A 20,969-nucleotide genomic window follows, 5' to 3' on the forward strand; every position below is an offset into this window, starting at 1 on the left:
TTTTGATATTCACAGGGCTCCTGCAGCCAATTCCCCAAGAATACATAGGGAGGACTATACTATTATTAATGTCTTGCACTGATATCATGCTTTATGCTTTTCAAACTTTTTAATTTATGCCAATAGATATCTTAGATATAAGTTTATAAACCTGAAGATGTAAGTTTATAAACCTCAAAATATGTGACTTTTTAAAAAACCTATGCTATTAACAGCCCTCTCCCCCAACCTAAGCCTTGATTTTGTTTACTATGAATTTTAAAATATTCTGTCAGACTTCAGAAAGGAGCAGTTAATATACTTTGAAATATTGAATATGAACATAAGAATTACCTACAAACATACAGGTTTGTATATAAATAGTTAACCTCTCTCTATTTGGAGAGCTAAATTAAAACTTAATGCTCCAGTTTTTATAAATTTATTTTCTTTTCTCTGAATGTTTGCTAATAATTTAAAAGAGAAAGCCGTATGTATTGATCTTGTATTGTGTTTTTTTTACAGGTTTCTGTAGAGCCACATTTTCGTTCTGTGTTAGTCCTCTATTGGTTTTTGTCAATTCTAAGAGTGGAGATAATCAGGGAGTAAAGTTCCTTCGTCGCTTTAAACAGTTGCTAAATCCGGCTCAGGTGTTTGATTTAATGAATGGAGGTCCTCATTTAGGGTAACTGATTACTGATACATCTTATTTGAATACAATGTAGGACTAGGGGTTAAATGTGTCTGGTTTTTCAGCTCATGAAAATTATAGATTCCTCTAGATCCCTCCCTCATTTTTAAAGCTCTAATTATAAGTTTTAACACAACCTTTTGGATAGTTAATACAACTGTCTTGTATAAATTCCAAAACTGTATTGAAATTTCTCAATTCCAAAATTTGTTTAGAAAATGTTTTAGAATATATTCTACGTCAAACAATACTAACAATTTCTTTAGCTCCAAGAAAGATCAACTTGCGTAAATATAGAAATATAAAGTAATATTAGAAAATGATTTGCATGGAAAGCTGATATTGATTTACATATAATATAAATAATTGATTATTAAACCAAAGTACAGGGACTCTCATGGCTGTCAAGGGCAGTTCTTCAAGGATCTCAGACTCAGTTCACATAAATGACAAAGAAATACTTTTGTTGATGATTCTTTTCAGCTTTCTGAATGTCATATAACTTAAAATCTGTAAGATAAAATGAACTAAGTAGTATTTTCACTGAGGGAAAATATACCTTTTGGCACTTTCAATACATTTTTAGAGTATGCATATGATTTTTCTTAAGAGGCGATATTATGTCTTCTGAACTGGGGGCCTTCAAACCTCTATGTAATTTACTTAGAGCAACTCAGCTTTTCTCTTGGGTTCCACCGTTACCTTAAAGCATGAACGCAGAAGTAGAAATGGGGATTTTTGACACCAGTGCCTGGAAAGGCATTTTGTGTTTTGTAGTATGATACTTTCCTCTGTCTTCTCTATTTCTCTCCTTTCTTCTCTCTTGGTGCCTCTGTTCACTTTTTCCACCTGAGTCTTCCTTCCTGCTTCCATTGCCTTTATCTTGCTGAGTCTCAGGCCCTTCTGGTCACATGGATGTCGGTCTTCTTCAATTATACCCAGCTTCCTCCTTATCTACGTGTACTGCCCTTCCTTTCCTCTGCTGAGGTCCTAGAGTTTCCTCATCTAGCCTTTCTTCTCACCTTCTTTGTCTCTGCCATGCTAGGGTAGTTTTGTCCCCCTTTCTAACACATCCATTTTATAATCCTTTATAGTTCCATTATCTTATAGTCTTGATTTATTTTTCCCATTTGTCCTCGAAGGCTCCAAGGACCTCTCTTGATGAAACTTCCTGAGATTGTCCCTCTAATATTTTTTAGATTTTCCGTAATACTTGAAGTAAGTGTACAAAGGTACATTTAGGAGACGGGATGTGTCAAAAGTTGAGATGAGGGAAAATAGAAGGATGGGCCTGAGAATAGGAGAAGAGGAGAAAAAGCCAGTTGGGAGTCCTGAGAGCAATACAATGATTGGTGTCTTTAGGAACTGCCTGAGCGTCACTTATTAGCTTCAGTACCCTAGATTCCTTACCCATGGTTTGTAATTCTTAGGGAAAGAATTTATTCTTGTAATAGAAAGAGAAGAACCACTACTTCCACCATCTTGTATTACTTTACCTTTCCTGGTCTCTGCTTCTTTTTTGTTTTCTCATTTCTCACCCCCATTCCTCCTAATTTTATCTTCATTTCTACTTATCATTCCCTTTCCTCCTTATGATTCAGAAGTTTTCTTGAGTTAAAATTACACTTCAGTGAATGTTTATGGTATAATTAACATGTAAGTAGGAGTTCTTATATTTAATCTGAATATGAATACCGATACAGAATAACAAAGAATTGAGGAAAGTGATTTTTATTTCTTTATACTAAAATAAAATCCTTTTTGCTTTCAGTTTAAGATTATTTCAGAAGTTTGACAATTTCCGGATTCTTGTTTGTGGAGGCGATGGAAGTGTAGGTTGGGTTTTGTCAGAAATTGATAAGCTCAACTTGAATAAACAGGCAAGTGCTAATTCTTTTACTTGCTAGTTAACATGAATGCATACTTACCAGAGAGGTGCAGAAATGCAGTAGTCCCTATTTCTCAACTTGTCTGAAAGTCACCCTGTTGCACTCTCTTTCAGTGTCAGCTGGGAGTGTTGCCTTTGGGTACAGGAAATGACCTTGCCCGAGTTCTTGGCTGGGGAGGTTCATATGACGATGACACTCAACTTCCTCAGATCCTGGAGAAACTGGAACGAGCCAGTACCAAAATGTTGGACAGGTAAAAGTGAATTCTTTTCTACAACTAGATGGAAAATGGCATACTGAAATCATTTTTTTGATGATTTCTTAATAAATATTTATTAATAAATTTTACTGACTAGAAGCTCCACGAAGGCACAGCCTTCCTGATCTCGTCCACTGGTTAATCCCTGAGATGGAGAACAGGGCCTATCACAGAGAAGACACTCAATAAAGATGTTTTATAGTGAATGAATGAATTATAAAAAACTAGTCTGAGGAACTCATTATTTTAAATATAGAAGGCTGTGTTACTACTATTTACTTTTAATTACAGTTCAGGTCAGAAAACTAAAATAGTTCATTTTGTAGGGGGCCTTTTGATGAGTGTAGTAGGTAGTCTCCTGTCATTGTGTGGTTTCCAAAAAGCTAAAGAGGACATATAAACGTTAGATTTGTTAGAATATCTCCTCTTAAATATACATATTAAGAATGCATTGATCCAATAAGAACTAGATATGTTAAAATATAAGCAGTCCTTTCCCAGGGGCAGGGAAGTATTCGGAAGACAGCTTCAAATGAAGGGACTATCATTGTGTTTTTGCTGTTCTTGATCACGTCTCTTAATTGCTTTCTCTCTGAATGTCCGTGTATAAAAAAGAAACCACAATGTGTGTACCCTGAGTGTTATGGAGGAGGTGTTTAAAATTTGGGTATAAGGAACAACAGGACTCAGTAACCAGTCACTCCCCAACCCCCAATGTCAGTAGAGGACAGATGTCAAAATATCATGATCAACTTGAGGTAGCATAAATCAAAACAACTTTGATAGAATTAGCCATCTGTGGAACTCTTCCCGAAAATAACAAAATTTCACCAGGGAGCCACCAATCTGAAATGTAATTACTCTAAGATGGGCTATAACCTAATTAATTGTAACCTTGCCTGTCATAAGGTAATATTGTAATGCTTGATTCTTTTGCTGACAGAATATTTAAAAAGAGAGCTGGGAAGTAGAACATTCATCTCTGTTTATCCAAAATTACATGACAGAGATACTCCAGTAGTTTGGGTGCATAAAAGTTTATAATCTTATGTGCTACTGGGTTCAGCCTCCAGCCTTTAAAATAATCTGGAGGTTAAAAGAAGAAACGGAATGAAAAAGAGAAATAGTACCTATGGATATGTCAGTTAGCTTGATTGTGGTGTATATATATCCAAACATCAAGTTGTACACCTTAAATATATACAATTTTTTATTTGTCAATTATACCTCACTCTGGGGAAAAAAGATTGGAAATAAATAAATAAAATCACCATTATTTGTAAATGAGCCCGGAGGTGACTTCCCAGACAACTGTCTAATTCTGTGGTTACCAAACAAAAGGGGTTATTTAAATGCTTTCTTTGTTGCAAATGTAAAGACCACTTCCCTTGCTGTTAGGCATTTCATCTACCCTGGGTATGTGCTTTCCCCTTGTGTGCTATAGAAATTCACTTCTCAGTTAGGGGAGGTGGCTCACGCCTGTAATCCCAACACTTTGGAAGGCTGATATGGGAGGATCACTTGAGCCCAGGAGGTGGAAGTTGCAGTGAACCACAATTGCACCACTGCCCTACAATCTGGGCAACAGAGTGAGACCCTGTCTCAAAAAAAATTAAAAATAAATAAATAAATAAAAAGTCACTTCTCCAGGTGGTTAGCCAAGAAACAGCACCCCCACGGTGAAATTCCTTGAATACCTACTGGTATGCAAAATCAAAACAAAACAAAAGAAAATACACACACACAAAAATCAGAGTGGATTCAGAAACTTAAGATCTTTGTTAGAAACATAGGAATATTTTATTCCTATGTTTCCTTTATTAATTTACTGTTTGTAAAGAACAAGTGAGTTGGTTGCAGTGGCTCACGCCTGTAATCCCAGCACTTTGGGAGGCCCAGGTGGGCGAATTACCTGAGGTCAGGAGTTCGAGACCAGCCTGGCCAACATGGAGAAACCCCATCTCTACTAAAAATACAAAAATTAACTGGGCATGGTGGTGGGCACCTGTAATCCCAGCTACTCAGGAGGCTGAGGCAGGAGAATCGCTTGAACCCAGGAGGCGGAGGTTGCAGTGAGCTGAGATTATGCCAATGCACTGAAGCCTGGCCAACAGAGCGAGACTCTGTCTCAAAAAAAAAAAAAAACAACAAAAAAAACCCCACCAAGTTAAAAAGTCATTGTTTAATGTTCTAAATTAGATGAGTTTTTCAAATATATTTATTTGATCCTCAAAACAACACTGTGGGTTGGGTCAGAAAAGCATTATTTTACAAAGATGAAAATGTAGTCTTCTGGATACAGTGGGAATAAAACAACTAATTTTTGTCTGCCTAGCACTTTCTAGTTGCTTTACTTCGTGCATCGTCTCATTTAATCATCACCCTTCTCCTAGAGATAGCTAATATTGCCATGTCCATTTTACTGGTGAAAAGGTTTAGGAGGCTTTTACATTATCTAAGTTAAATAGCTAATAAGTAATAGAACGGGCACGGTAAACTGCAATCCCTGCTCTCTCTAGTGTCCAGGGTCCTTTCTCAACTCTGCACTCTCTCCCCTTTATGTGTGTAGGCCAGATGGTTCCTTCCTTCTGGCCTCTGCCTCTGCTTAGCTTTTACTCATATGCACCTCTTCCTCACTTTTTCATCCCTTGCTGCTGCTTTCTCCTTTTTATTTAGCTCCAACCATTTCCTGTCGAGTGGGGAGGTATAGTGGGAAGGTGCAAGGAACTCAGACATTTGGATGGATTTATTTACCATTTATTTAACTGTCTTTGACCAGAAAAGTATTTCCAGCTATAAGGAACTTGACTTTTATGTTTCTACTCGTGGTTTTCCCTGTTTGGATATTTACAAAGTTTAATTGTTTTGTTTGCTTGCATCATACCTATTTTCTGCACTGGAATGTTAGCTTCACTGGGGAAGCCTATTCACCCTTGTGTTTCCAGACCCCGTGACCTTGAGATGCTCAATATAGTATATCTGCTGCATGGATAAATGAATGGCTTTTGGTTTTCAAATATAAATTTCTTTTTTTGTTTTGAGACGGAGTCTCACTCTGTAGCCCAGCCTGGAGTGCAGTGGTGCGATCTTGCCTCACTGCAAGCTCCGCCTCCCAGGTTCACGCCATTCTTCTGCCTCAGCCTCCCAAGTAGCCGGGACTATAGGTGCCTGCCACCACGCCCGGCTAATTTTTGTATTTTTAGTAGAGACAGGGTTTCACCATGTTAGCCAGGATAGTCTTGATCTCCTGACCTCGTGATCCACCCGCCTCGGCCTCCCAAAGTGCTGGGATTATAGGCGTGAGCCACCACACCCGGCCTCTTTTTTTTGAGACAGAGTTTCGCTCTGTCGCCAGGCTGGAGTGCAGTGGCACAATCTTGGCTCACTGTAACCTCCACATTCTGGGTTCAAGCAATTCTCCTGCCTCAGCCTCCCAAGTAACTGGGACTACAGGCGTGTGCCACCACACCCAGCTGATTTTTGTAGTTTTAATAGAGACGGGGTTTCACCGTGTTGGCCAGGATGGTCTTGATCTTTTGACCTCTTGACCTCGTGATCTGCCCGCCTTGGCCTCCCAAAGTAAATTTCTTTTAAAGTATTTTCATGTCAAGAGTTGAATAGTAGCTAAAAGTAGCTAGTTTACATATCCCAAAATATAATTTATATCTATTGGGGGGCTTTCTGGAAATTTGAATTTTTATGCAAACATTTATTCTCATAGGCTGAATGATACACTAGGCTCTGTTTAAATATTGATCTTGGGATTTTCCTCTGGGTTCTATCAGTAGCTTCAGCTGTGTTATGCTTTTCTTAAAATTCATGTGTTAAGGTACTGCTTTTATTATGCTTTGTTTCTGTGTAAAAATCTTTATTTTACATCTTTTTTTTGAGATGGAGTTTTGCTGTTGTCATCAGGCTGGAGTGCAGTGGCACAATCTTGGCTCACTGCAACCTCCGCCTCACTGGTTCAAGTGATTCTCCTGCCTCAGTCTCCCGAGTAGCTGGGATTACAGGTGCCCGCCACCAAACCTGGCTATTTTTTTTTTGTATTTTTAGTAGAGACGGGGTTTCACCATGTTGGCCAGGCTGATCTTGAACTCCTGACGTCAGGTGATCCGCCTGCCATGGCCTCCCAAAGTGCTGGGATTACAGGCATGAGCTACTGCACCTGGCCTTTTTTCTTTTTTTTGAGACCGGGTCTGGCTCTGTCGCCCAGGCTGGAGTGCAGTGGCGTGATCTTAGCTCACTGCAACCTCCACCTCCCAGGCTCAAGTGATCCTCCCTCCTCAGCAATCCAAGTAGCTGGGATTACAGGTGCACAGCACCATGCCAGGCTATTTTTAATTTTTTTGTAGAGACGAAGTTTCACCATGTTGCCCAGGCTGGTCTGGAACTCCTGAGCCCCAGCGATTCGTTCACTTCAGTCTCCCAAAGTGCTGGGATTACAGGCATGAGCCACCACACCTGGCCTTTATTTCATATTTTGTTAGTCTACAATAATGTCCTGGCCCAACTCTTCTTCCCAAGTTTTGAAATAATTATTTTGGATAGAAAACTGGACTTACCTTGAGTTGATTGCTTTTCTCTAACACCAAATGATTTTATGTTTGCTTTGAAATTAATACTTATAGCTAATTGAAATAAATTTACTTCAGTTAAGTATTATTAATATTTTCCCCCTACTCCCATAGTTACATTCATTCTTAATTTAAGAAGGGGTATTTAGCTAATTTTCCTTTTATGTATGTATAAGCTGATTTGGCAAGTGTGATTGAGTAACAGTTTATAGGTAGTATGTATTTATTTAATTTAAGACATTGTTTTAAAACTTCGGGTTATGACTCATTAGTAATTTATAACCTAGTTAGTAAACTGCAATGAGCATTATCTTTAAAATAGAACAGAAAAGAATGGAAAAGTCAGAATGCATTGCACCTGAGAAGAAGTGGGGGCATTGTAACATGTGTGAATTTCTTATTGTGGGCTATGGGTCTTAAAACACTTGGAAGCCACTAATTGGAGAAGTGGTAAGATGTAGAAATCATAAGCTATAAATTCAACATTTTATGAGATTACTGAAATGTGATCTCTTTTCCCATTTTTGGTTGTTTTAAAATAAAATAAACCATAGTTGATGAATGTGTGTGTGTGTGTGTGTGTGTGTGTGTGTGTGTGTATGAGATGGTAACAGTTAGTTTATCCAATTTTAAGGAAATCTTAGACCAAAGAGTTTTTCTCCCTTCAGGTGGAGTATAATGACATATGAACTCAAATTGCCACCAAAAGCTTCCCTACTTCCAGGACCTCCAGAAGCATCTGAAGAATTTTATGTAAGACTTAACCCTTTACCTATCATTTGAAATGGGGGTGGATGTCTTGAAAAAAAAAAAAAAGAGAGAAAATGTACTCTTAATATATGGTGGTAGCATGTTAACTTAATTTTATTTTTGGGGTATGGTCTCGTTGACTACCTCTAGTCCTCTCCCCCAGAGAGAAGAATCCTGAATCTAGGTTAGAGTCCTTCCATGACCACCCACACTGGGAGTGCCCCGTCACTCCTCTTCCTGGGCCTCTTCATGTGTAAAGTGAGGCTACAAAGTCGTGGGAGTTAAATGATATAACAGATGTGTAAAGCACTATCTGTTCTCCTGCACAGATAATTCCTCCCTGCATGTTCTACCTGCCTTTTTCCGTTTTATCAGCAGAGCTCCAGGAAGGTCAGCTGGTGTTTCCTGTTAGTGTTTATTCATCTTCTACTTTGGCCGTTAGATTGTTTGATTATAAGATGTTAGCTTCTTTAAACAGTATCCAAACACACCATGGCCAGAATATTATACAATTTCTGTCTTACTGCTTGCTTTGCGTACTCTTTTCTTGTTCTTTTCTTTTTGAGACAGGGTCTTGCTCTGTGGCCCAGGCTGGCTGGAATGCAATGATGCAAACACAGCTCACTGCAGCCTTGACCTCCTGGTCTCAAGAGATCCTGCTGCGTTAGCCTCCCAAAGTGCTGGAATTACAGGCATGAGACACTGTGGCCGGCCCCTACTCTTTTGAACGGACAGCAAGACAGGTCTCTGGGTTAAGCCCATTGATATAGTTAAAGGAAGAAAGACCACTTAATTCCATCTCTACTACAGACCATAAATGACTAACGTTTTTAAAGATTCAGCATTCTGATTAAACCTCAAAGCGGTGTAGATTTAAAACAGAACCTGACTTTCAAAGGATTATTCTCTGACTAATTAAGACCATTTGATCTATGCTAGCTTATTTTTCCCTCCAGGAAAATTCATCTGTTTATTTTACAGTTGAAATCTTTGTTTTGTCATTAAGAAAATTATGATCTTGTCAAAACTAAGGCAAGGAATGATAACTACAAACATGGGGCCGTTTCTTAGAGAAGCTAATTGTATTTTAAAAACTTTTTCTGACATAAAAACTGCCGATAGCCAAAACTGCTTCTAAAAAAATTTGGGAAATACAAAATTATATGAAAAAGAAAATAAAATCACCTGTAGTCCTACCACCCAGAGATAATCACTATTAAAGATTAATATATTTACCATTTTATTTTCAGCAGCATTTTTAGTTATGTGATTCCATAAACATAACACATTTTTATGGAAACCAGTCCTTTATATTAACAGTATTTTTGTAAATGTTATTAATTTTCTTTCCAAAAAAGACAAAAAGGAGAATTTTTTTCTTCCATTTACTTCAGAAATGTCTGTTTTCTAGCATATAAAATAATAGTAAATACTTTTATCACTTATGTGTAATCACTAAATATGAGGTACAATTCTAAAGATTTGAGGGAAATCTCTCTTTTTTGTACAAAAGGGTTTTAAATGAAACTTCGCTTTTTAAAAATAAACTTATTTTTGTTTATCTTCAACAGAAGATTCTGAATGTTGAATCTTCTTTTTAATCTTAATTGAATCTTCAATTAAGTCTGAATAAACTGAGGCTGATTGGTGGAAGTAATGAAAAGATACCTGAGTCAGGCAGAAGAGCATAGGCGGCCAGCTTGCCCAGAGCAGATCATTTATACTAGAAAATTTTGAGCTGTGTGAAATGGAATATTATTTGAGGCATACATTTGATGTAAGGCTCTGAATATGAGGCTGTTTAAATATTGTGCACATTTTTACATATTAGGAAAATGTATGTGTTCTTTCAACAGGATGTTAAAGTTTGAGTCAAATAGAAAAGGGATTATGGATGCTTTTGGCATTTTGACTATTGTTTAAAAGAAATATTTATTTACATGATTATACGAAAGTGTATTCAGCATTTTTGAAAACTTTTTTATTGAATTATACATACAGAAGAGTGCACAGGTCATAAATGTATAGCTTGGTAAATTTTCACAAACTAAACAAATCTATGCTAGGCCACCCGACAGTGTTCAAGTACCCCATAAGCCGCCTCATGCCCTCTTTCAGTCAAGACCCCCACCTCCTACCCCAATAATCACTATGCTAACTTCTAATAGCATAGATTGGTATCTGTTGTGTACTTTATAAAATAGAATCATTTTGTATGCTCTCATTTGTTCCTGGATTCTTTCACTCAATGTTATGTTTATCAGATTGATCTATACTGTGGCTTGGCTATAAATCATTCATTCTCATTCTCCTATGGTCTTCCATTGCACAAATACACTGTCATTTGTCATCTTTTCTACTATTAGATGAATGCTGCTATGAACATCCTAGTGCATGTCTTTTGGTGAACACAATTCTGTCTTTCTTTTGGGTGTAGATATAGAAGTTGAATTTCTGAGTCCTGTGATATCATTACATATGTTCAGCTTTAAGAGACACTACCAAATCGTTTGTGAGAGTGTTATCAGTTTGCATTCCCATCAGCAGCGTATGAGAATTCTGTAGCTCCATAGCCTTGCTAGCACTTGCCATTTTCTAGTTGTTTTCATTTTAGCCATTTTGGAGCTGCATGGTGGTACTGCATTGTGGTTTTAGTTTCCATTTGCCTGATGGCTGAGACTGGATATGTTTTCATCTGTTTATGGGCCATTTGGATATTTTTATATTTAAATGTCTAGTCTTTTGCCCAATTTTTATTAGATTTTTTGGCTTTTATTGTACTACTTTGTAGGAATTATTTTTATATTGAGATATTTTTACATTAAAAAATTTTGTAAAGGAGTTTTTATGGATTTCTATAAGAATATACATTAAAGAATTCCAGAAACTGAAAGCCTTTTGCCAAAAGGAAATATCTATTTTGTATGATGACTCTTTCATATATTTCATTATAGTGATTGCCCTGCCTAAACATATGTCATGAAGGGTTCCATTTCTGGAGCAGCAATAAGTGAGTTGTATAAATGCCAGCAACAATAATACAGTGTAGAGTTTTCTTTTTTTCAGATGACGATTTATGAAGACTCAGTTGCAACGCATCTTACAAAAATCCTCAATTCTGATGAACATGCAGTGGTCATATCTTCTGCCAAGTGAGTTGTGGGTTTTAAGTCTTTAAATATGGTGAAAATGAAATGATAGCTGGCACCTACCATTTAGGTCATTTCTTTGTGAGTTTTCTTCTCAAAAAATATCTTGGAAGTAGCTTATAAAATTAGATATACTAAATATGAATTGATTTTTAAAAATCATGTTAGCATCTTATTGGCAGTGGTGTATACTTAGAGGGTATTTTTTTAATGTTTAATTTGAAACATTTTTATCAAAAAGGTGTAAGAAGCGTTTAGAGTTTAATTAACCTAAATGTCTATTTAAGGAAATGTTTATGATTACTTATAATATGGAAAACACATTTCATTATAATTCATTATTTCCATAAACACTACTATTTAGGAACTGTTTACATCACATTAGAAAAAGGAAAATGATGAGATTTTTCAAAATAATGTTTCTCAGCATGTTTAAATTGAATAATTACATTTTAATTCAAAGTTATCATATTTTAGTGAAGTTGATTTTGTACATGGAGCCAAAGCTACTTGATGTTATTATCCCAAATATTGCCTGGCTGGAATTTAGAATTTAGTTTCGAAGCATCCTATGCTGATGTCAAGAGACTGGAAAGTCGACTAGAAGAAGGGGTGACACCAGCTGAAATTTTCAACTGATAAGCAAAAGAATGCATTCAAATTCTGGCTTAGCAAAGCACGGGTTACTATTACACAATAACAGAGGAGAAAAGGGGAAGAAAGAAAGAAAAGGGGTGGGAAAGTGGTAAAGAAAAAATACACAAATTTTGGTATATTATGTACTTAATTCACAGTGAAGTTGAGGAAAGACAAGATGAATCATTATAAACAAATTTGCTTGTGAAAAAAGTACAAATGTAGTAACAATTGCTTTTGACAACATATTCCCCAGAAATAGGAAACAGGACTTCACAACAGGAAAAGAATTGAATGGCTTACAGCAAGGGAAGCACACTAGTTGGCCCAGGAGAGGTGGGCTGCAGACTGTTTGGCGGGCGGTGCTGCAGGTTTCTGTGTTGTGCACATATTGGACTAAAGCATCTTCTGCCATTTTTACTTAATTGAAAACAATTTCCTTACAATCATGTAACTAAAATAAAATACAGAAATAATTGGAAACTGCATTGAATAGAAGACTATAACTGTCATCTGTAACTTTATTGTTTAATTTTTCTTGTAAAGGAGAAAATTTAATTCTATCTAATTTATTAATGTCAACAAAACAGAGTTTTAATATTTTAATATTGGAATTCTGTGTAAGATTGTATTTGAACCAGGTACAGTGGCTCATGCCTGTAATTCCAACACTTTGGGAGGCCAAGGTGGGCAGATTACTTGAAGCCCAGGAGTTCAAGACCAGCCTGGGCAATATGAAAAAACCTCGTCTCTACTCAACATATACATACTAAAATTAGCCAGGTGTGTTGGTGCCTGCCTGTAGTCCCAGCTTCTCAGGAGGCTGAGGTGGGAGGATCACTTGAGCCTGGGAGATGGAGGTTGTACTAGAGGTAAGATGGCGCCACTGCACTCCAGCCTGGGTGACAGAGTGAGATCTTATCTCAAAAAAAAAAAAAAAAGATTTTATTAGAGAAAAGGTTTCCACTGCCAAAAATGTTATATTACAAAGGTGTTAAGATTAAGAATGATAGGGAGAAAAAGGAGTGGCTACTATAATTATCCTGTTTGCATCTGTGGAAATTTCTTAACAAGAATTCCACTTCATTAAAAGTATGTAAAATATATGAAAGGTAGTGATTGATCAAACACATGAAAGTCAATATAAAGGGTTTGCTGACATCCAAACTATAAAAAGTGGCCAGTTAAAATATTTACTTAACTATATTAAACAAAAAATAATTCTCTTATGACTTGCTATACCTTTAAAAAGCTTCCATTACAGCTTTGCACCTTTTCTAGCAATGTCCTCTGAAATGTCATATCAAAATACATTTGATTCACAGGGCAAGGGCCAGCCCATCACTTAGGTGTGTGAACTGGGCCTGGGATGAGAAAGACAATAGGGAGTGCTAAGGCCTGGGACAAACTGGAGATCTGTCCATTTCACCATCAAGCAATATAATTCATTGAAAACCCCAGCAGCACTGCCCACCAAACAAAGAGTGTGTAGCCCACCTCTCCTGGGCCAGCCATTGTGCCTCCATTCAGCGCTTTTTCTAGTGTTCAATCCTGTTTCCTATTTGTGGGGAATATGGAAAGAAGGCCTGTTATTTCTCCCTCATGGAACTGCTAGGATAATTAAGCTGAGTAATATAATAAGTATAGAGCTTATAAATGACAGAGGGCTATATTAAATTATGGTATCATCACCTCACGTTTTACCCGATTACATTTCAGATGTTTTCTTTGACCTTGGCCTGACTCTTTGTCTAAGGCTCTGCTCTTAGCCCTAGCTTTGGGTTTCTCCCTAACCAGCTTGCCTGCCCTTAAGCAGATTCCATTCTGATGCGGGACCCCTCTTGTCACTCACTCATCTGTGCTTCCAGGCCTTTACAACCCCAGATACAATTCTAGGGAATTTGCCATAAAGAGGCTGAAGAGAAAAAAGAGGAGACAATATGTAATTATTTGGTACTAGTAATACAATATATGTTAAATTTTATTTTTTAGTATTACTATTTTTGGAAGAAAATCACTTTATTCCAGTTATCTTACAAACAATAAAATCACAACAGCTGGTTTAAAGAGGCCACACAAACATTTACCCAGCTCCAAATTCTGTACCATCTTAATGAAATTCTGCACAGTAAGAATATGCTCTTCCACTGCAATTCTGAAGCAAGGAAGCTATGAATGACAGAGGAGAGGCTTAACTGCAGGCTTCACACTTTATACCTTCACTATCTGTTACATTTTTATGCTAAATTTACTTGGTCATGAAAGCTGATTTTCCATGTCTTCGGTTGAACTTCTTGATTAGGCCAGTCCATGTGCATGTCTGCACTGTTTCAGCACCTCACTGGAACCCTCACCGAGCTTGACATCACCCTAGTTCTGGGAACACTCCAGAAACTGTTCTATCTTATACAAGCAAGGCTGCTGCTGCTGTGCAGCTAGTCTCCCAGAGGCTCCTGGTAAGTGATGTCAGGCCGTGTGAGCCCAGCATTACTTCCTCTGTCGAAGCCCCCCCATTCCCATGATGGTTGACCCAGTATGTGCCCCACAGCAGGGCCCACAGCCACGCCAGCTGCAGTGGTTGCCATCTGGACCATCAGACCTGGCTGCCAGGGTGCAGCAGCAGGAGACTCAACTGCAGTGGATGGGGCCACTGCTGGCAGCTGAGCTGCTGGTGCTGGCCTGGGTGCAGGTCTCATTGGAGGTGCCTGGCTGCCCGGAGGGGCCATGCTGGAGGTGCAGCTTTGACTTCCATGTGCCATCACAAATGGGTAGTGGCTCAGCATCTCTAATTTTTCTTTTTATGGACATTTTCAAACAAAACTGGTATAATTACTTCCCACCATACCCATCATTCAGTTTCAGTATTTACCAACATTTTGCCATCTGCTTCCTACTTTATTTTGCTACAGTATCTCTAAGAACATCCTGAAAATTATTCTACTGCACTTTTGGTATATAGTCCTCCCTCTCTATCCATGGTGGATTGGCTCCAGGACCCCCTTGGATACCGATATTCGTAGGTACTCAAGTCCCCTCATAGAAAATGCCATAGTATTTGCATGTAACTACACACATCCTTCCACATGCTTTAATCATCTCTAGATTATTTATAATAACATGTATTTGCTGTGTAAATAGTTGTTATACTGTATTGTTCAGGGAATGATGACAAAAAAAAGTCTGCACATATTCAATGTAGACAAAACAATCTGTTTTCTTTTTCAAATGTTTTCAATCCATGGTTGGTTGAATCCATGGATGTGGAACCCATGAATACGGAGGGCTGACTGTATGTGTGTGTGTGCGTGTGTGTGCGCATGTGCACACATATAATCTTTTTAAAAATCTAGAAATTAATAATAATTCTCTAACAGTATCAATATTACTTAAGCCATATCCCATTTCCCTTAGTTTTCTCAGAGATTTTTTTGTGAACCTTGTCTGAATTTTGACAAGGTCTTTAAAAAAAAGAAAACAAGCACACACACTTTATTTGTTCAAAATTCAGACAAAGTTCACACACTACATTTGAGTGATATCTCTTTAAGACTTTAAAAATCTTGACCAGGCATGGTGTTCCATGCCTATAATCTCAACACTTTGGGAGGCCAAGGTGGGAGGATTACTTGAGCCCAGGAGTTCAAGACCAGCCTGGGCAACATAGTGGAATCCCATCTCTACAAAAAGTTTTAAAATTAGCTGGGTGTGGTGGTATGTGCCTGTAGTCCTAGCTACTCAGGAGGCTGAGGTGAGAGGATCCCTTGAGCATGAGAGTTCAAGGCTGCAGTGAGCTGTGATCACGCCATTGCACTCCAACCTGGATGACAGAGTGAGATCCTGTCTAAAAAAAAAAAAAAAACTTAAAAATTCTATAATGGTTTCCCTTTAAAAAACAATTCTTACTGAGGCATGACATATACAGTAAAACACCTAAATCACAAGAGCACAACTCAATGATTAAAAAAATACTGCGTGTACACAGTCACACACACACACTCACACACACACACACACACACACTTGTAATTGCTACCTAGATAAAGAATTCCCTTTTTTTGTGAATGTCATTTATTTATTCAGTGATACAATATTAAGGCAAAATGTTTTAACCCTCTTGTGCATGTTTGTATTTATTTCATACAATAATAATTCCCAGTAGCCTTAACTGTTTTCAGCTATTTTTAAAATGTTGAAAGCTAATGGAAAAGTTGTATTCCACTAACATAGCTAACATGTAGGTTAACCTGAAACAACATTTCTTTGACCTTAGAACTTCATCAATTTGGTATGGTAATAGGAGTTATCTTCTGAGAATCACAGCTCTAACTAGCAATCATAGATACCATTTATTAATAAAAATGAAAAACAGTTATTAAATAAGTTGTCTTTAGCTGCAATATATGTCTCTCCTTTTATTTAGTCAGTAGTTTAAAAACTTTTTTAGCTTTAACTGTAGGAGTTAATTAGGTTTTTTACTTACGCACTCTACTCACCCCCCAAGTTTTGAAATAAATGCATTTTGTTCTGTGTACAAAAGTTCAGAAAATGGGATAACTAACTAGCAGGAATATTGACGCCATTGTCATAGAACCATAGAATTTAGATTTGGAATCTACTTTAGGGATAATTTAGGCCAACCCACTTCATTTAATTGGTGAAGTGAGGTAGTTGTTAAAAATATTTCCTCAGAGCACAAAGATAGCTAGAGACAAAGATAGCTAGAGATTTTTATGTATTATGCATTGATACTTCTACATCATCTTCAGTTTCAAATTGGAACTTTTTATTAGATGAAAAATGAATTTTTCAGATACGATGACCCTGCCTGCCAATCTATGATTCTGTCTGGGTACCATTGCCATATTTATCTTAGTGCAGTATGTGCATATTTTATTGTCATTTGCCCATACTTTAAGAAATTAATTGGAAAGCTGATAAATGAGGGTACTAATACTAGTGATGAGAAGTATGGGTCTAACATATGTAATATAGTAGAGATGATGGTGGAAATCACCAGGTATGTGAAATGTGGACTGTTGTTAGCCTCAACTGAGTATTTGGTTCACACAGTTGACTACGTTCAATTTTGAAGGAAGAGAACAAAATTAAGGGAATAAAATGTTGGAAATGCCAAAAGTTCTGTCTAGGCCTTATGCAGTGGCTCACCCCTATAATCTCATTGCTTTGGGAGTGCAAGTCAGGAGGATCGCTTGAGGCCATGAGTTAGAGACCAGCCGGGGCGACACAGAGAGACTACATCTCTACAAAAAAAATTTTTTTTAATTAGCTCAGCATGGTGACATGGACCTGTGGTCCTAGCTACTCAGGAGGCTAAGCTGGGAGGATCACTTGAGCCCAGGAGTTCAGGGGTGCAGTTACCTATGATCACACCATTGCACTCCAGCCTAGGCAACTGAGCAAGACCCCCATCTCTAAAAATGTTTTCTTTTTTTTTTTTTTTAAAGTTCTAACATTGATTAAAGATATAATTAGGAATTTAGAATTTTTTAATCTCTATGGGAAAATCTGTATTCTACTTTCATTTATTTGACTTTTGCACGTATTTTCTGGAAGTCTTATGTATAAAGTAGAAAACTATGTGTATAGTTGGAGAATATCTTTTGTCTTCCTATAGTAAATACATCTTAAGATTGTTTTTTTCTCCAATTTGCATGTTTCTGGTTGGTAGGACTTTGCAATCATACTATTTTTAAGTATATATTTTATTTCTGTTTTAATAACTCTAAATTCACTATTTAGGTATAATAAAAGGTTACTTCATTCCCCCAGAATATAAATATCCTATATTCCTTCTAGCATATGGAACTTAATGAGCCGTAAGATAGAGCAGGTCTTCTGATTCTTTCCACACTTGTGTGGCGAGCACTCTCCTAACCTTCACATGCCCCTTCCTCAGCTCCTTTGGCCACCACTGCCACAGGATCATAGTGTCTCTGTCAGCCTCTGTTTGCCTCAGTGACAGAGCACATTGAGGAGGGGCACCCCTGCTGCCCTTTTCATTCCTAGGCTGATGGACTGAAGGGCGCTGTCTCTAGGAGTGAGTAAAATACCAACAAAAGTAGCTACGATAATGATATGACATATGCAGTTTCACAAACCAAGAGAAAATTATGTTAAGATGATGTCATAATAATGGCAAGAAAAACCTCTATTTCAGAGTTACAGGAAGAGGCATCAATGCTCCTCTCCCTTAAAGTAGCGCATTTTACAGAAACTTTCAGTAAAATGCATAGAACAGATTTCGTGATAGTGTTATATTTCGAGAAATCCCATGAAGTACTGTTCATGATCAAAGAAGACAAAACTTGACATGAAGTACGTGAATGCATGTCTAGTAAATGATAAGCTAGATTCTCTGTAGAAATTGGAGTTTAAAAAGCCAACAAAGAAGGTTCAGGATTAGAAAATACTACCTTTTGTTCAAATAAAATCTAGAAACGTTTGCTAAAAAATAATAAAACAAAAATTGTTAGGAGGAATACAATTTCCAAGATGATAAATCTGAAGGTTGGTAGTGTGTGTGTCTGTTGGGGGAGGAGTGGTGGTGGTGGTGGTGGTGTGTGTGTGTGTGTGTGTGTGTGTGTCCTGTGTCTATTGAATTGCTCAAGTTCATAATACTGAAGTATATGGAAATTTACCATTTTGCCACTCAACTACCAGAGAAATTTGTGAGTGTAATAGAAAAAATAACTGCTGGAACCTTTTTTTAATTTAAATTTCTCAATTTATATCAATGATAGAGAGCAATACTATGATTTAAAAAATAGCCTGATTCTATCAGCATAAGCCTTGGCTTTAAAAAAGCTGGTCATATGCCATTCTGTTGATTGTTGTTTTTAATCCAGCACCAGATCCAGATCCAGATCCAAAGCCTTTCAAAAGGCAGATTTTGTTAGTGTTTCAAGTTATTTTGTCTTTTAGCTTATTTCTATTGCAAAGAAGCCAAATGTAATTAAAATAAACAAACAAGTAAACCATATACTGCTGACACTAACAAGACATAAATTAAATTAGTCTTGTAGTTATTGCTTTGGAAAAAATGGATAGATTTACAGAGGAAATCTGTATCAAGGAAAAAATGAATAGATTTACAGAGAATATAACTCAAGTGGCAGATTTGTTTTCAGCATAATGCACAACCTCTTTCTCTTCAGTAATAATATATTGTAACTGTAACAATCAAAATATCCATATGATGAGTGGTGGCTTGACAGTGACAAGTGACAATCTTATTTTTGTTCGGCACTGTAATTTCTGTTATGAAAATATGTAAGTTTAGAATTCCAGTGGAGAAAGCAAGATGATGCTTTATCATTTTTAAATGGGATCTAAAAATACCTAATTTAAATATTTGAGGAAAGCTTCTTATAACATTAATTACTATAATTTAAGTAATATATAGCAAGGCTTATTCATGTATGCATTTATCACTTAGAATGTCTTGAACTTATGTGAGACAAACTGCACAGCAGATAGAAGCATAGATTTATATACAGATGACCCAGATATTTGACAGTTTGCTTAATTGTGTTTCTTTTTAAATATATTCATAAATCAAAGCAAATCAATTCATGAAGCTTACTAAATTGTACAACTTCTTTTCCTCAAAGGACGCTATGTGAAACTGTAAAGGACTTCGTTGCCAAGGTAGAAAAGATGTATGACAAAACCTTGGAAAATGCCGTTGTGGCTGACGCCGTGGCCAGTAAAGTAAGAGGGGACTCTTCAGGGCGTGCGAGTTGTTTACGGACAATGCTCACATTCAGTTGTGTTTCAAAGCTAAACTGATTAGGTGGTTTTCCTGTCAAAACATCTTAAATCGAGAGAAAAATTACTTTAGATCAGATCTGAGGATTTAAAAAAATATTCTATTTTATTGTTACCCTTTAATATGTGGGAAAACTGCATTACTGAAAACCTAACTCAAATCCCTGTCCTAGTGATTGACTTTTTTTGGAGACAGAGTCTTGCTCTGTCACCCAGGCTGGAGTGCAGTGATGCTATCTCTACTCACTGCAACCTTTGCCTCTCGGGTTCAAGCGATTCTCCTGTCTCAGCCCCCCAAGTAGCTGGATTACAGGTGCTTGCCAACACACTCAAATAATTTTTATATTTCTAGTAGAGACGGGGTTTCACCATGTTGGCCAGGCTGGTCTTGAACTCCTGACTTCAGGTGATCCGTCCACCTCAGCCTCCCAAAATGCTGGGATTACAAGTGTGAACCACCACACCTGGCCATGATTGACTGAAGGGGAGATGCATAGCAGTCAGATCACAGGGGATCCCATGCAGCTGGGCTCCAGTGGAGAAAGCAAGGCTTTCCATTTCCAAACAGATTTGGGCCAGTTCAGCTATCTTCCAGCATGGTTCTTTGGATTTCCTAGACATTACAATTCTTGGTCTCTTTCAGAGTGCTGCTTCTTGCATTGCCTTTTTCTTAACAGATTTCTTTCCCCCTTTATAAACTAAAATAAGAACAGTTTACTGAACCTTAAAAACTACTATCTTTGCTTTCATTGGTTCACAACAGGACCTTCTTACAAAAGGCTTGAGTATCTTGGGCTTGCAAAGGAATTGGCTTCCCCAAATCCATGCTGGAGATGGCAGTTTAATTGAGTGGAAGAAAAAGAAAATAGAAATAAATATACGTTTGAAGTTTTCTGCCTTTTTCTCTTGTCTTTCTGTTCTGTGGAGAGTTTCAGAAAATAGAAACCCTTTCTGGCCATACTTCTGTCTCTAAACTATTTCTGCTGTAACCTTGTCTCAGCATATCATCAAAGACAAATAGATGAGGAGGAAAGGTACTGGAAATTGTATGGAGATGAAAAGTATCTTGGGGGTAGCATCAACAGCTTCAGTCCTAAATGTTTCTTCACCTCTCGTAATACAAGAAAAGCAGAAAGAAACAAGGGCTTGCCTAGTGCATGCTTTTCTTTCTGTATCCCTCTTCTTTTCACTCCTTATCCTTGTGCATTTTCCTTCCTGCACTTTTTTTGAGACAATAATCCCTTAGGCATT

At 37.3% G+C, this 20,969-nt stretch overlaps 1 protein-coding gene and 1 pseudogene across 5 annotated transcripts in view; one reads left to right on the forward strand and one right to left on the reverse strand.

Moving 5' to 3' along the window:
• DGKH (diacylglycerol kinase eta) overlaps positions 1-20,969 on the forward strand; it is a 193,962-nt gene that overhangs the window by 131,676 nt on the left and 41,317 nt on the right. For all 5 annotated transcript variants that reach the window (XM_032150777.2, XM_032150772.2, XM_058437830.1 and 2 more), the window contains 6 exons: positions 505-664; positions 2,442-2,550; positions 2,673-2,812; positions 8,064-8,148; positions 11,212-11,297; positions 19,562-19,661. In XM_032150777.2, coding sequence (XP_032006668.1) covers positions 505-664; positions 2,442-2,550; positions 2,673-2,812; positions 8,064-8,148; positions 11,212-11,297; positions 19,562-19,661 — 680 coding nt within the window. The remainder of the gene's footprint in view (positions 1-504; positions 665-2,441; positions 2,551-2,672; positions 2,813-8,063; positions 8,149-11,211; positions 11,298-19,561; positions 19,662-20,969) is intronic.
• On the reverse strand, positions 14,229-14,755 carry LOC116467212 (coiled-coil-helix-coiled-coil-helix domain-containing protein 2-like; annotated as a pseudogene).

The sequence above is a fragment of the Hylobates moloch genome, unplaced genomic scaffold (genome assembly GCF_009828535.3).
Source record: "Hylobates moloch isolate HMO894 unplaced genomic scaffold, HMol_V3 SCAFFOLD_4, whole genome shotgun sequence".
NCBI lineage: Eukaryota > Metazoa > Chordata > Mammalia > Primates > Hylobatidae > Hylobates > Hylobates moloch.